The sequence below is a fragment of the Amblyomma americanum genome, chromosome 9 (genome assembly GCF_052857255.1).
Source record: "Amblyomma americanum isolate KBUSLIRL-KWMA chromosome 9, ASM5285725v1, whole genome shotgun sequence".
NCBI lineage: Eukaryota > Metazoa > Arthropoda > Arachnida > Ixodida > Ixodidae > Amblyomma > Amblyomma americanum.
In genome coordinates, this window is record NC_135505.1 from 45,188,039 (window position 1) to 45,205,495 (window position 17,457).

General features: G+C 43.8%; 1 protein-coding gene across 1 annotated transcript; it reads right to left on the reverse strand.

The window, feature by feature from the left end:
• Nucleotides 1-2,578: 2,578 nt before the first annotated feature.
• Nucleotides 2,579-16,872, reverse strand: LOC144104695 (uncharacterized). The gene is made up of 2 exons (XM_077637841.1): nt 16,603-16,872; nt 2,579-2,873 (listed from the first exon to the last, which is right to left on the reverse strand). The coding sequence occupies exons 1-2, from the start codon at nt 16,824-16,826 to the stop codon at nt 2,612-2,614; spliced, it is 486 nt and encodes a 161-aa protein (XP_077493967.1). The 5' UTR covers nt 16,827-16,872; the 3' UTR covers nt 2,579-2,611.
• Nucleotides 16,873-17,457: the final 585 nt, after the last annotated feature.

A 17,457-nucleotide genomic window follows, 5' to 3' on the forward strand; every position in this document is an offset into this window, starting at 1 on the left:
GTAGAAACGCATCTTACGTCGGGTCTACAATGTTCCCTATCACTCCCATACTGCAGGCCTGTTTAGAAATCACAATATCGTTCCAATTATATCACTATACAATTAAAAACTATGCCGGCTTTATAAACTGGGAATACTAAAAAGAATGATGCATTAACTAACCTAGCAGGATTTCAGATAAACACCACCACCTATAACGTATGTTATCTGGAACCCTGGAATGTGACCAAATGTCCGACTAATTACGGGAGACTGATATTGAAGTACTCATTGCCGACGGTTTTAAATAATATTTTTATGGAAATAAATAATGATCTTTTCGCGATTTCTTCAAAGGAATTTCGCACCCTGTTTGTATAAGCTGTATAAGTCTTTGGTTTGATGTTGAAGTGTACTGCCCTCGCCGCACGCTGCTACGCACAGTGTAAGCTGGGAGGTCCGGACCATGAAGCTTTTTTTTAAACTTTTTACCTCCCGGCAACATTCCTTTCTGTTGTGGAATAAATTTAAATTTTAATTTTAATTACAATTTTAAAACCAGCCTGCGAGTATTTTCATAGGTAAAGCATTGCAAACTGGAAGTTGTGTTAACTGCAGATATCTTTCAAATTTCTGTCGCATCTAGCTCCCTCAGCCTTCTGTTTTATGACCGTTCATCTTGACCGAGAGCAGGAATTCCAACGGTTGTTTAAAAAAAGCGCCACACCCTGTTCAATGCCCCATCGCAGCGGTGTGCGAATTCTACAGAGGCCAAAAACAACGAAACAACCTCGTTTTGGTGAAGTTCAGAGCCGAGTTGGTGTTCCTCAAGAAACACTTGTTTGCGCAGCAAGGGAACCGTACGAGGCCCCAGGGTGATTGGCAGGCAACTTTAATAGGAATAAAGAGCAAACAGGGGGGGGGGGGGGGGGAGGGGGAGTTTACGTGGACAAGCTGCCTGTGTATTATGTAAATTTCTTTAAAAATCAGAAGATGTCTCGCCCTTCCCGTGTACCAACCACAGGGCGTATTTTTTCATGCAGGAACCACGGGTGCTTCTGACATTCGACCAGTACTTAGGTGTTGTTTTCCGGCAGCTAGTGCCTGCGATTAATGCTTGCGCCAGTCTTTCAATACTGAGTAGTCCGCACCAGATTCATGCCGAGATCAGCACGGCTTAGTGAGATATCAGCAGACGCTCTACCCAGGACTCGCCCCGTTCTACAGAGAAAACTTAGTGCGAGTGCTACTGATTTTCGTTTTGAAAGACGCGACCAGTGCGATGTACCAACGGCAGTTTTGCTTTCTATGCAACTGGTAATCTACGATCAGCCTGCCATGTTAGGATGGTTGCTAAAAATGTACTTTCTGGCAGTTGCAATGTAAAAGATAGCTTCGTGCTCAACTTTCCAAAATAAAAAAAGTGTTCTCTTGATGGAAATGCATCATCTATACCTTCCGAAAAGCATTCTGATTTTCAAGATTTTCCTGAAGGATCTAGAAGGAAATGTATTTGTTCTTACCATCCTTAAAGCGCTACATTTTTTGACGTGTTGCTAAAGGATGTAAGTGCGTGGATCTGTTGCTAAGTGTCCGAGCGCAGTACGTTCACCCCAGCGTTTCTAGAAAGAGTGTGAGTCGCATGAGTTACATGTCTTATTTTTACATTTTGAAGTAGTTTGCAAAATGCTGTAAATGGCGGAGTTCTGCGTTTTTTGCTGCCTTCTGGCTAATAGAAAATTATAAATCTCAAAGGAGCCTACTTGCTGTCTAGATATGTGATTTTTCTCACAGCGTACAAGAATTTATAGGCACGAAAGGGCTAATGCAACTTATTCCGAGGTAATTTAAGAACCCTTCTGATCTACAATCATTATCTTGAACACATGCTCGACTCTCAGCCTTAGGTGAGAAGACGTTTAATGCAAAGACAAAACCAGGTCGGTAAAGTGCGCCCTCATTCGAAGAGCCCATTGGCTTTTACGCCGCTCTGCCTTCAGCCGGAAAAAACGGGCTTTGATAACATTCTTGCAGAAGCACGTCGGAGTGTTTCATTACTACTAGGATGATTACGTGACACGACTAGAGAAAGCGCTCAATTGTTTCAGTGTAACGAAGAGCGTGAGAAAGAGACTAGCTAGAAGGAGCCCAGGTGATACACAAAAGCAATGTAGTCAGGCAATCACAATACATGCCAGCTTAAGTTAAGGCTATCAACTTCGCCTCATCCTTGACTTGGGGAAACCTACTGTGCGGCTCTCGTCTTCATTCACTCTCACCAACTTATGATTAGGTCGTCACTGCCGAGTGGCTTTTTACTTCGGTCCTTCAAGAGTTCTTGTTGCCTCGATCAAAGCCGGTTGCACTAGTCTCAAGGAGCTGGCACATGCTTTCGCACCACGCACTACTGTGGAAATGCGTTTCTCAGGGGTTGTGATGTTTCTAACTCCACTTGAAAGCAGGGAGCACCAGCTATGTTTAAGTACTTTGAATTCGGCACCGGCACGGGACGACATAGCCGAAATAAGCTTCATCAGCAAAATTGCGCTCTGTACCAAAATGCGCTAACACTGCGTCAGAAAAGAAAACACAACTCCTTTATTGAGGTTATCATAGCGTGAAGTTAATTTGGTTAAAAATAGCTCGATGCGTTCGTATCATTCCCCGCGCACACCTTAGTGGCCGGTTTGTACGCACAATTCTCTGGCGCCAGGAAGCGCACGCTGCAGTCGCCTCCGTTGCGGCCGTAGAGGTTGGCCTCCTGGTCGCGTCTAGCATCACGGCTGTTGTCGCCCCATTCACGGCAATCGCTTATGACTTCGGCCGCGCGCCGTGTCTCATCAGAGTTGTTGCACTCGTTCATAGCCCAGTAGTTTCCTATGCAGTGGAAGTACCTGTAAGACAAAAGAGTGGCGATTGAAGTAGTACACGCACGACCTGGATGTGCTTCGAACTCCTGGTGCCGAGTTCATGAAATCCGTTGCGGCGTTATCAAAAGTTGCACCACAAATATGCCACCAGGATCCCTGTTTCAAGGCTCTATTTATGAAAGGGAGGTTTTACTACGTGATAATGCAGTGTTGTAGAAGCCTGATCTTGTGGATAATCCACAAAGGCAGACGGGAGGCTAGGGTCACTCATCTACGCCGGCGTCTAGAGTAAGATCACAAAGCAGTCTATGTAGACGTGGCGGCGTATACTGAACCGTGCATCTTTGTTGCTGTCGCCCTTGACCACAATTTTCAACTACTGACGAGTGTTTCACTCCGGGCTGAGGATCCTGCTGCTGCGGAAGCCTCCGCCATCGCCCTTGCCATAAGGCATTGTGATCGGGCGGACAAATCAGCTCACATAATAACTGACTCGAAGCGAGCCTGTCAATATTACATTACAGGGAGAGTCCCAAAAATGACAGCGGCTCTACTCATACCGTCGGGCCTCTCACCTACACTTCAACGCCCCCATAACATTACTTCGACCCCGGGCCATTCAGGTCTTGAAGGCAACGAGGCGGCAAACGATCTAGCTCGTGAGCTAACAAACCGAGCGGATCCTTGCCCGTACCTCACCCCTCTACCATCAAAGTATGGGGAACGTCTGGAGATGCTTAGATTATATCGTAGAATATATCCCCCTCCCCATATTAAACTCACCACAGAAGAAGCCACATTTTGGAGGCGAATACAAACGAATACCTTCCCTAACCTGTACTTGTACAGCTTCATTCACCCTTCCAAATACCGCCCCTTCTGTCCAAGGTGCGGCGATAAGCCTACGCTGTTTCACATTTCCTGGAATTGTCCCCAAAAACCACCTTATCTAAAAACATTACAGACACCATACGAGCAGTGGGAGGCAGCCCTGACCAGCAATGGTCTGGAGGACCAGTGCCGCATCATCAGACTGGTCCAGGCATCCGTCCAAGCCACCGGAGTCCTGAACTGAGGAGTCCGCCTACCTGACTCGTAGAACACTTCAATGAAATTATAAATGTTTTATCTCTCTCTCTCTCTTGTAGATAATCGGATGCACTTTCCAAGGTGTTATACTATTGCCTTGTTTTCCAGCCAGGATACACTACGCCATAATCATTGGCTTCCGTGAGTCTATACTTGATCTCAATAGCTATCCACTATGCCGAAACGCTAGAAAAGGACGTCATATTCATCATCAGCCGGTCTAAGGCCACATCAGATTAATTGCCTCTCGAATTTCTCTGCAATGAACCCTCTCTTTTGCCAACTGCGCCAACGTATGCCCGCAAACTTCGTAATCTCGTCCACTCACCTAACCTACTGCCGCCCCCTGCTACACTTGCCTTCTCTTGAAATGCAGTCCGTTACCCTTACGGACCAGCGGTTATCTTTTCTTTAGGGGGAGCGAGCTTCGCGTTTTACAAGCAGACAAGGCGGTTGGATTCACATTCATGGCCCATGGGCTGTTCAATGCGAAGGCCATGCAAGCAGCCTCTTTTCGATCCTCACCGGAAGCGGTTCAATTCTAAGCTAACATTTGAAGCTAATAGACCGTCCAACACACTGCAGCTAGAAAAAGGTTAAGCAGCATAGCATAAGTTGAGCAGGATCACTTTTGTTTTCTGCTTTAGTGTTAAAACACTTAATGTGGACGTATTTTTCAAGGCGATTTCTTTGAAATGTGACATGATGCAAAATTATATTCCTCTCTATCTTCAGGAAAAGCTGTCGAAAATAGGCCGCCCCTTATAAATAAGGAACTCCAGCGCGGCCATAGATTAAATAAACCATTAATCGCTAACCGCTCAAGAGCACTTTCTATAGGCAATTACCGTGTTTACAAACAAAGCGATGGTTCGCATTAGGCAGATCTGACATGGGGTGAAAAGTAGGCTTAGCGGCCAAAAAAATACAGGGAAGCAAAAGTTTTCAAAGCAGGTTTCTCATTTCGCAGTGCGCCTATCATATCTTTCCTTAGTGAAGAACAACAAAATTTATCCTGGAGTAGGTTATGAAATTATGAAGCGTTTTCGAACGCGGTGTGTTTTTAACGTACCAGGATTCTTGCTCGTGGGGGGGTTACTGCCTGCAGGTGTACGGGGTGGTCGTCCGGCCCATAGGAATACATGTAAGGAAAGCTTCCTGGAATATTTTGCTAGTTTCACAGAGTACCCATGGTCGTGGCTGTTCGCTAACCTTTGGCGAGTGCACAGAAGAGTAGTATTCTACATTTATTACAAGGATTCGTTTTAAAACGCCAGAAAAAAAATATATGTTGTGAAGCCGGACATGCCCGCGAAGGCGCTCGATAAGCTGATTGTTTCTCCAAATCACGCAAGCTTCTCGTGTATTCTGACATTTACACCGCGCAGACTATATTCACATGTAAATGCTGATGTTCAAATGATGACAAGATTTGCAACGAGGACATTCCTCGAACAGTGCGGTAAATGAATTGCGCACTGTAGCAGATGACAAGGAACGCGATAACACACATAGGTGCGCTGGCGAGCGCCGGAGGCGGCCGGGGTTATCATCAGCGGGGCTGTCTGCTACAGTGCGTGGTTCTCTTTTTTGCGCTTTCCATCATGTTTGCGAACTGACTTTTCAGAAAATGCTCTCTTTGCGGTATAGTTTAAACGACTGTAATAGTGACCAAATGCAGCACAAACGTCAACATGTAAGAGTACACGAGAGGCATGCGCAATTTCAGTAAACACACAGCGGATACAGAGCATTTTGGCAGCATGTCCGGCTTCACAACACACATTTGTCCTGAAGTTTTAAAAATAGATGTTCGATATGACGTAGCATACTTCTTCATACTTTACACGATGAAAACATTTTCCACTTGTTAATGAACAGAAACTTCAAGGGTGCTGTGTGAAACGAGAAAAATATTCCAGAAACTTTTCCTTACTAGTGAAATCCGTACCCCCAGCCAGAAATCACCGCTGCGCACGTAATACGTTGTTTAAAAATACATCGCCTCTCAAGCAGCGCTTCATACGTTCAGAATAAGTTCTAAGATGAACTATGTTGTGGTTCACGAAGGGGCGCCATCGCAGGTGCCCATTGAAATGAGACAACTGCTATGAAAACTATTTCTTCTATGTATTCTTACGGGCGCTTAGCATTCTTTCACCCCCCAGCTTTTTCCTAGTCGTGCCAGGCGGCGAAAGCAGCACACTGCATCTTGCTTACTTTAGAGATCGCAAATGAAGAATAAATATTAAGGATTAATTTTATTCCTTGCTTCAAGCTAGTTTGATTTGTCCTGTTAAGAATTTCATTGACAAGTATGAAATGTTACCCTTGCAGAGTGCATCGGGTAGAACTAACTGCGTTTTTTTAGAACGTTTCTTTTGTGTTAGGCCTACTTTTATTCCTCGGGAAGGCCTGCCATTTCGTCAGAAAAGGGGGCGGTGGCTTAGTGGTTACGGCGCTCGGCTATTTATCCGGAGTATCCGGGTTCGAGCCCGACCGCGGCGGCCGCGTTTCGATGGAGGTGAAATGCAAAAGGCGGCCGTGTGTTGTGCGATGCCAGTGCACGTTAAAGATCCCGAGGTAGTCGAAATTATTCCGGAGACCTCCACGACAACATCTCTTTCTTTCTTTCTCCTCTTAGTCCCTCCTTTATCTCTTCCCTTACAGCGCGGTTCAGGCTTCCGCCGATATGTGAGACAGATACTGAGCCGTTTCCTTTCCCCAAAAACAAATTTTCATTTTTCATTTTCAAGGGGATATCTATATGGTATTGTATCGCCCTCATAGTGATTTACAGTCACTCGAACTTCTCAGAGTCCTTCGCTGCCGCCTTGCTGGCTCAAAAGTAATTTAAGCCTCTAGATATGTCGACGGCTGTTTAGTATTTCTCGACTGTGATTCTGGTTCCTTCTGATCACTTCCCACTAACTTAGTTAACTTCGTACGCATAGGGTTTTCTCCTCTAGTCATTACTTACTTGTTGCCACCAAGGGACAGTATTCGGTTCCTTATAAGCCTTTAATTTCAGGATGATCAGATAAACTTGAAACACGAACGACGCGCCAACAAGCCCCTGATTCTATTTTATTTTCAGCACTCCACGCTTGACATGATGAGAATAGCAAAGTAGTGCTTAAGTATATTAAAAAAGTGTCCCCAGCTAACGGCCGCATGATTTCCTCAACGGGTAGTGAGGTTACTGAATCCGCCTTTCCTGTCCATGTCCTGGCTGTAGTAGCCGAAATCCTTCTGAAGGAGGATTGTTCCTAGCACTCGTATGTGTTCTTTCCTCCCCAGTTGCCGAGGTGGCCCAGTGGTTATGGCGCTCGGATGCAGACCCGAAAAATGCGGTTTCGTTCCGGGCCGCGGCGGTCGAATTCGGTGAGGGCGAAATTCCAGAGGCCCGTGTACTGTGCAATATCAGTGGATATTGAAGAACTCCAGATATTTGAAATTTCTGGAGCACGTCGCTATGGCGTCCTTCATAGCCTGAGTCTCTTTGGGACGATCATCATCATTATCAGCCTCACCGTCACCCACTGCAGGGCAAAGGCCTCATGTCTTTCCAATTAACCCGATCGTTTTTTGCTAGCTGCGAACACCCTATTCCTGCAAACTTCTTAATCACATCCGCCCACCTAACCTTCCGCCGCCACCTACTACGCTTGCCCTCTGTTGGAATCAACTCCGTTACCCTCAAGGACCAGCGGTTACCTTGCCTTCGCATTACATGCCCTGCGAAAGCCAATTTCTTTATCTTGATTTCGGCAAGGATGTCACTAACACGCGCTCTTTCCTCACCCACTCTGCCTGCTTCTGGTCTCTTAATGTTACGCCTAAAATTTTTCTTTCCATGGCTCGCATAGTTGTCCTTAACTTAAGCTGAACTCTTCGTTAGCCTCCACGTTTCTGCCCCGTAGGTGAGTACCGCTAAGATAAAGCTGTTGCACACTTTTCTCTTGAGGGAAATTGGTAAACTGCCACTCATGATCTGCGAGAATTTTCCATATGCGCTCCACCCCATTCTCTTATCCTTCCAGTTATTTCCATCTCATGATCCCGATGAGCTGTCACTACCTGTCCAGAGCAGATGTATTCTTTTACCACTTTTAGCTGCTGCCAATTGTGAACTGCTGTTCTCTTGCTTGACTGTTGAACATTAGTTTTTCTGCGTGTTAATTTTTAGACCAACCGTTCTGCTTTGTCTGTCTAACTAATTGATCGTATTTTGCAGTTCATCTCCTGAGTGACTCAGCAAGCCAATGTCATCAGGGGATCGCAAATTATTTAGGTATTCTCCATAAACTCTTACCCGCAGTTTTTTCCTATTCAGGCCTCGGAATACCTCCTGTAAACAGGCGGTGAATAGCACTGGCAAGATCGTGTCTCCTTGCCTCACGCCCTTCTTTATTGGAATTTTATTGCTGATATAAGGAGGACTATGATAGCTGTGCAGTTCCTCCCATATATACCTTCCGGTATTTTCACATAAGGCTATTCTACACTCTGATTCCGATTTGGCTGTATTACTGCTGAGGTTTCCACTCAGTCAAATGCTTTCTCGTATATAATGAATGCTATATATAGGGACTAGTTATATTCTGCGCATTTCTCCAGCGCCTGATTGATAGTGTGAATAAGATATGCTGTTGAATATCCTTTCCGAAAGCCTGCCTGATCATTTGGTTGATTAATGTCAAAGGTTGCCCTGACTCTATAAGCGATTATCTTAAAAAATACCTTGTAGGCAACAAACAGGAAAGTTGTCGCTCTATAATTTTTCATGTCCTTGGCGTTTCCTTTCTTGTGAATTAAATCTATGTTTACGTTTTTCAAAGCTTCTGGCGCGGGCGAGCTCATATAGCATTGCGTATACAGGGTGTCCAGTTTTTCTAGTACGATCTCCTCTCCGTTCTTCAACAAATCTGTTGTTAGCTGATCCGCTGCCTTTCTCTTTTGCGTTGTACCTGCGGCGTTCATTATTTGTTTCTTTACTGGCTGAATGACCTACTGCTGTGTGCTGTTGTGTCTACTATTAACGTTCTGATTAGATTGGCTACTGTATAAGTTTGTGTAGAACTATTAGGTTACGTTAACATTTTTCATCAAACTTGCTGATGACATTGTCCTCCTTGTCTCTTAACGCATACATCTGGTTTTTACCTATGACTAGTTTCCTCTTCACCGCGTTTAAGCTACCTCCTTCTCATTAGAGCATGCCCAATTCCCTCCATATGAAACTCACTTATGTCGGCTAGCTTGCGTATGTTCTTTAATTTTGATTCTGTCTCTTGCGTTAGACGCACTCAGGCTTTGACGTTTATTAATGTTATCTTTCTTCTCCTCAGATAGCTTGCCGGTATTCTGTCGAAGTGTCCTACCGCCTACTTCTACTGTGCACTCCGTTATGATAGCTGCTAGATTATCGTTCATTGTATGAACATTAGGATCGCCTTCCTGAGTTAGAGTTGAATATCATCTCTGGAGCGATATCCTGAATTCATCTATTTTTCCTCTTACCTTTTGCTCGTTAAGGGACTTCCTCTTCACTAGCTTCTTTCGTTCCCTCTTCAACTCAAGCCAATACGAGACCTTACCATTCTATAGTCGCTAGAACGCACCTTTGCGAAGACGTCCACATCATGAGCGATGCCAGGTTTAGCGCATAGTATGAAGTCGATTTTATTTTTAGTTTCATCATTGGGGCTCTTCCAGGTCCACTTCCTGTTCTCTTTTTTCCGGAAGAAGGTATTCATGATCCGTAAATTATTTATATCTGCGAACTCTGCTAATTGGTCTCCCCTGCCAATGCTAGAACCTATCCCATAGTCGCCTACAGCCTGGTCGCCAGCCTGCTTCTTGCCCACCTTCGCATAGAGTTCGCCCATCAGTACAGTGTACTGTAATTTTGCTTTGCTCACTGCCGATTCCACGTCTTTATAGTAGCTTTCAACAGTACTGTAATCATGATTGGATGTAGGCGCGAAGGCCTGCGCCACCTTCAGCTTGTACCAATTATTAAGCTCAATTGTGATAGCTGCCACCCTTTCGTTAATACTACAGAACTCCTCTAGTTGCCAGCTATATCCTGATTAATGAGGAATCCCACGCCTAGTTCTCGTCTATCCGCTAATCCGTGATAGCACAATATGTGCCCTTCTTTTAGCACTGTACACGTCTCACCTTTTCTTCTAACATTACTAAGCCCTATGACACCCCATTTAATGCTCGGTAGTTCCTCGAACACCACTGCTAGGCTAGCCTCTATACATAAGGTTCTAGCGTTAAACGTTGCCATGTTCTCATTCCAATGGTGGCCTCTCCGGAGCCTGAGACTGGGCCGTTAAACCTCCTAACACCATAGACGAAACGTTTCTTGCCCAAGTGTGCTGTTGCGTCATTTTGTACATCAAGGGCTACCAAAAAGCCTAAACTGCCACATGAGGATGAACGACGAAAAGGCGCAAAAGAGTGAAAAATCAGACAACATATTTTGACCGGCCGCAGCGAGAAATGAATTGAGGCCAGTAAAAAGCGCCGTCAGTATATTGCTTATGCTACTGCAGAAGTGACCTCTTGTGATTCCTACGGTAAATGTGGTATCCAACCATTAACACTAGTCTAACTCCCTGACTGGTGATCTCTGTATCGATGCCATGGAGCGGTGGTGCCGCAAGCTACTGAAAGGACCGGTGCTTGCCTACCCAGCTAATTTTCTCAGTAGCGTTTTGATGCGCCGGAAAACTCGTACCTTGTTGACAGCTTTCAGTAATTCTGCCGCCGCAGTTGCTCTGTTTGTATAGCACTCGGCTGCTGACCCGAAAGACGCCAGTTCGATCCCGGCCGCGGTGGTTGAATTTCGATGGAGGCGAAATTCTAGAGTCAGGTGTACTGTGCGTTGTCAGTGCACGTTCAAGAACCCCAGGTGGTCGATATTTACGGAGCCCTTCACTACAGCGTCTCTCATAGTCTGAGCCGCTTTGGGATGTTGAACCCCCATAAACCATAACCCATAAACCAGTTTTGCAGTAACAATATATGAATGAAGCCTTGTTGCAAGGACGATTAGATACCGAGGACATAGCGACTTTTTAGTAAAGGAAATGGCGTTTTAACTGTCTCATTACTCGATGGACTCCGCAAACGCACCGTGAAGAAAGGGAGGAAGGTGGGAGTAAATGTTGCAGAAAGAAAGATGTGTTGTAGTGGTGGGCTCCTGAAACATATAGAGCCTGTGGATCTTTATCATGCACTGCCAACGCGCAGCACAAGGGCGGATTTTACGTTTCGCCGGCACCGAAACGCTCTTGTCGAGTTCAGGGCCTAAAAGCTAGAGAAGCCGCTAAATGATAATGCATAGTATTTGTGGTTCCTCCATTGAGACAAGATGGAAAAGAACGTATGGCGTTATATTGCAATACTTCGCAGAGTTCGATGGCGCTTCAATCAGCCACCAATGCCATTTTTTCTAAATTATTTTCCTGGACTAGAAGGCCCAATCTAAATACGAACCACATTAATTGCTAACACCGACGAGCACATATGACTGCTTTGAAAATATAGGCTAGCCGCTTTTTGTGCTTGGCGCTCAGAATACTTGCAGGCCTAAATACTTAGCACGCAGATATGTATAAAAGTATCGTTTTTTGTCATTTGACGTGGAAGAGGCTAGGGAATGATATGAATTCTTTATTCTGTTCCATTCCACAAAGATACTTGTGTAGCGGCTTTATACTCAATTTATGGCTTCAACCCACTGCTTATGAATCATCTAAGAACACACCTCGCGGCTAAATGCTCCTAGCAAACTCTTCCTAGAATAGGGCAACCTCATTTTTTCGCGAATTTGACGTGAAGATGCGATTAGAAATTCTTGGTTATAATAAAAGTGGCAATTCGTAAAAAGATTCACAATAGCAGAAACGCACCGAGGGCCCAGATGTAAAGCTCAATTGATAGTCACCATGTTTTTATGCGCAGCGGATTGACAGCGGCTTTGTTTTCCTTACGGCTAGCAGTAAATAAAAAAAAATAATGCGCTACTGGTTTTCTTATTCAATATTTATACTGGCGTAGTTCTTGTCAACGTTACAAATATTAAATTTGTTCAATGTGCACGCTGAATCTCTATCATCCTGTTCTCACCCGTGCATTTACAGGACAAAGGCAGCTACTCCTTCCTTGTATGATGCTTATATATTTACACCACAAAAAGCAGAAGACTGTCGCACGCAGCTTTGATGAGAAGGAATCGCGAATAATTAGTAAAGTATTGAAATACGCGTGATTCTATCTGTCCTGAACAGAGCAGGTACTAGGGGACGTCGCCATATTCTATTCACCTTTTGACTATATGGCCTCATAGATGTCCACGAATTGACTTCTGCATGCATTGCTAATGTTTACTTTCACATGTTTTGCGTACAGGTGCTTTCGAGGGAACTGTGCCAGCCGGTTCACGTGGCAGGCCAATAAAGACAAGTTTAATATAAAGAAACGGTGCACATCGGGGAGGGGGGCGGGGCATGATGCGAAAATAAGTATTCAGTAAGAGAGCATATACCGGAGATATTGCTCGGCTGAGAAATCGCAACAAGGTTTTAGACTTCTAAGGCGACTGAACTTGGCTTGTTGGTGTACTACTGCTGATTGTGTTTCGTTTTCTTTTACAAGACACAAGGACAAAGAGACAAATAGATGGTTCAGTACCTGGCTATTGCTTTCATATCCTTCTGCCTCGGCACCTTTTGCATGTGTCTTCTCCTTGGCAGAACCAAACGATCTCAGCAATTTCAGACTGTTCTTTTTAGTGAGCCCTATAAAATTCAGCGGCATTTCGAGATCGTCGAGGTTTTCACTACTTTTACCAATAGTGGGTTTGCTGGTGGCTGTGAACCAAGGAAGCGCATTCTTGTAGGCTCTGGAAAATATTAACTGGACAGCAAATTTTTACTGCGCTAGCAGTAAGACCCATACACAGCGATTTCGCCTATCTTTGCTGAATCCAGCCTAAGCGTACATAAAAATAAAATAAAATCTTTAAGGCCGCAAGTGGGTTTCACCGCGAGCTTGACGCATGATGACGCTTGACGCATGATGGGTTTAGAACGCGTCTCGGCACGAACAAATCAGCTACGCTAGCCACAGCATTACACCACGACGCCATCGGCGCTGGCTTTTTTGTTCTTGCATGCAAATAAATCTCTCTGATTATCTGAAAACTTTAAATAGACTTATGCAATTCCACGATACTCACGCACGTTCTCATGCCTTCATAAACTTTGATCACTCCCTCATATCAAAACAACTGGCAACATATACACGCATCCAGAACCGTCAATCATTCCATCCAAGACGCCCTTCCTAAACGCTTGACAGGACTCATCCTAAACGCCCGGCAGCAAAGCGCACTATTCGGCAAACAGAGACTTAGTTTAGTGAGCCGGTTCTGCATGGTGATCCGTCATGCGGCTCTGCCACATCGTAAAAAGTCGATTCGCAATAAAACATCACACGGAATCTCGGAGCTCCTCAATGCACACAGAAAACTTGTAGAGTAAGGCGAAGTCCTTCATTTAAATTGTCCAGTGCACTATGTGTCAGAAAAACACTCCATCACGGCGCAACACTAAGTATAGCGATCGATCGTGTCTGGTTGTTGGCACAAGTGGCAGTTCACTGAAACTGACAAAAAGCCTCATTGGCACGAAGCTATTCCTGGACGGATTGAGTTAAAGTGAAGACGTTTAAAAAAAGTTTGTCCAGCAGACTTAATACACAGCAGTGAATACAATGATGTGATAATTCAGTTTGCCTAATATACACTTTGTTTCGGAAGCTAAAATTTGTCAATGAGCGTGATGGGCTCACCATGTCAGGAATTTTTCAAAATTTGAATAAATGTTTAAAATTATATTAAGCGACAATTCGTTCCCACAGCAAAATTAATTCAAGAACGTCTTTCTGCACTGCGTGAGGTTAAAGATTATGTTTTTTAATAAAAATTGAGGCAACAGTTTCAAGAATGCCTTTTGACGAAAACATCATGCGTCAGTGCATATTTATTTGTTTATTTTATTTAGATCATCCTGTTAGCTTCCTCAGAGCCTGTTAGAGGAAAGGGCGAAATTGAAGCGCAAAAAATACAGGAATAAATGCAGGCATAGAGACTTAAAATATTGGGAAACGACATTGCCTCTACACAGCAAAACAAGTGCCAAGGACATTGCCTCTACACAGCAAAACAACATTTCGAGTGCCAAGGCTAAAGTACATTCTAGGAAGCATTCATGTTTGAAATAAAAAGGTACAATTATGGCACAATTGCACAAGGCGAACTGCGAAACTAAACAGTTTCTAGCAAATACTCAAACAATAAAAAGTCCACGAATGAAAATTCTATAAGAAAATACTTTACAAGAATCAAGAAGGACAAGCTATACTTAGCCTGGACAGAAAATCATTTAGTGGCGGGCTGCTGACTATATTTTTTGTTAATGCGTTTTTTTCACTGACTGCATGCGGGAAATAAGAATACCTACAAGTGTCACAATGAATTCTAAAGTCTTAAATGTTCAGAATATTTTGTGCGTGTTTCTTGTTAATGAAGGACACAGGTATTCGTCTACGTTTATTTTAAGGGCTCCACTCTAAAGGAGGCAGACAAACTTCAGTAAGAATCGGGCTCGACTACTGGTAGTAGAAATACAAGCTTGATTCAGGAGATCGCTTGGAGAGTCGTTTCTTCTATACTTATCATAAATAAATCGAGCTGCCCTCCTCTGGACACCCTCTAGCTTTCATATTAGTTGTTTTGTGTATGGAAACCAGCAGATAATGTATTCATGTATCGAGCCAGTAACTTAGTAGTAGGGGATAGAGACTGGATAGATCGCCTGAGAGAGAAAAGCGCTGTAAGAGATTTATTCGTTATGTAAGATACCTGCTCGCTCCGCTTTAGATCAGAAGACAGTACAAAACCGAGGTGTTTATACTCATCTACCTATTTTTACTCTCTTTGATCAATTTAATAAGAGAATTTCTCGGGCACCTTCTTCCTTTTCACATTTTTCATGTATGTACTGTTTTCTCTATATTAATGGTGATCTGCCAGTCTTGACAGAAGTCTGTTATATAAATAAATGCAATCTTTAGAAGGATGTCGTCGTTGTGGCCCTTAATTTCTTTACCAATAATGTAGTCATCTTCAAACATGCAAACCGTGGCGTCTCTGTTATGCGATATATCATTACGTAGGAGAGGAAAATTCGAGCTGCTAGAACATTACCCTGAAGCATCGCGGAGGAGACTTCAACCTAGTTTTACGATTCACCTTCACACTGGTGAAATTGGTGCCGACCTGAGCGATATTATTTTATCCAGTTTGTAATTACATTTGTTCCTCGACAGTTATTAAGTTTATGTTTTAATTCCTACAGTAACCTTTTCCTGCGATGCGTGCTTAACTCCGTCGAAGTATAGAGTCCAGGAAGATGTCAATGTACGTCGTGTCCATGTAATGCCTACAATGTAATGCTGGTGTTCTAGAAAGTTCCATGCTTTTGCATTCCTGCACGTAGGCAGACTTAGGTGCAACCAGAATTTTTCCTCTCATGATACAGATCTGTAGTCACCACCTGCACGTATCCCCTTATCCCTTTCACTACTCGCTACCAACTGTACACTAGTGTTCCTTTGCTTTAGTGTTGAACAATATTTCAGTTTTATGTTTAGTATTTTTAGATCCACCCTTCTGTTCTGCCTTCTAATTCGTATACGATGCTTCGCAGTTGGCCGCTGAGTGATGTAGCGAGGCAATGTCATCAGAGAATCGCAGATTATTTGATATTCTCCATTATCCCTTATTTACTGCTGTTTCCAAATCCAAGCCTCTTAATACCTCTTGTAAACAAGCAGTAATTAGCATTAGAGAGATCTTATAGCTCCGCCTGACACCTCTCCTTAATAAAATTTTATTGCTGACTTTATGACGGACTGTGATTGGTGCGGAGCCGTTACAGATATATTCGAGCATTTTTCATAAGGCACATCTAAACCCTGATTCCGTAATGTCTGCACGACTGCTGATGTTTCTACTTACTCAGAAGCTTCCTCGTAATCTGGGAAGACTATATACACGCTTTACGCTTTATTCACGGCCCGAAATATTCATTAACTTCAACGAGTTGTCTAGAAGAACGTTATTAAATACTTGATTTCAATAGATTTAAAAAAAAACCTCTTCCCCCTCTTAGGTAATAAGTGTTGTATCTGGGAAATTCGTTGAAATGTAACTATCCCTGCTACTATTGCTAACCTTAATAACAGGATGAGCCCAGACACAAAGTACGACACTGATTTCAAGTGGTATTGTAACAAAGCGGTTCCTACTGCAGGTTTTTTGCTTTTCCTCAAAGACATTAAACGGAAACCGCTTCTCAATTTATTTTTTTCGTCGTTTCTACTATGCTCTACCTAACTGCTTCCTTGAATCCATTGAGATTATTTGATATGTTTGCTCCAAATACTTTTTCCAGCAATCAATCATTCTGGTAGAATTGTAATTAATTGTAGGCGTGTGTGAGTGGGGCGGGGGAGGGTATGACGGTGGAGGAGGTAGGTAAATCATGCATCTCTTACACCCGCAGGAACTTGTACTCACTTGTCGCAGTTTTTGCAGTTGGCGAGAATCATGCGGCCGTAGGCCAATCCAAGCTGAGTTGCAGCACACCTTCCATTAGAGCTCAGCAGCAAGGACCGATGTCTATTTAGGCAATTTGTCCAAGACGAAAGGCTTCTCCTGACTGTTCGATGCTCTTCACCATTCTGCGCTGCCCGCGTGCAGACCACGAGCAAAAGCAAGAAAGTCATCTTGAGGCGCCCCATATTCAGCGCAATTTTGAGACACACGCTTGCTTAACGCAGCCCGGGCCTTTATATACTGACACGCCGCGCATATAATTTAAGATAAGTGTCAGACGAAGGGCCCTGAAAAGCCGTCTTTTTTGTTTCATGCGCGTATTCGGAATAACCCTGGGTTTAACGGGATAAAATTGTGCCGGACGTCCTTCTGTAAAGGAACCTCGAGAGCGCAGAGTGGAGGGAGAGAGAGTGTGTCAAAGGGAAACGGCGTTTCAAGAAGCGACAGATTTTCCGTTACAGCTCCACAAACAATGAGGTCATGTGGTAAATCCCGCTTTGTACCGCAGACTAGAGTGTCGTTACTTTAAACTCTAAAGAATCAGTCTCTTATATTCTGCGATAAAGAAGAATCGGAATAAATGTAGAATGCGGGGTGGAAGTAGACTGCCGTGAAATGTGGAAGCTACAGATTACGCATGCTTTTATTGTACCGTTTTTTTCGCAGTAAAGTTATTTTCAACAATTTTTGGATGTAAAAAAACAGCCTTCGAGCTTTATGAGAATAATTATTAGTGAGAACATGTAATGATTCAAAATAGAGAAATCTAATTAGAAGCAGATATGAAATAGCTTCAAGCCGGGCCTGCCAGTGTAA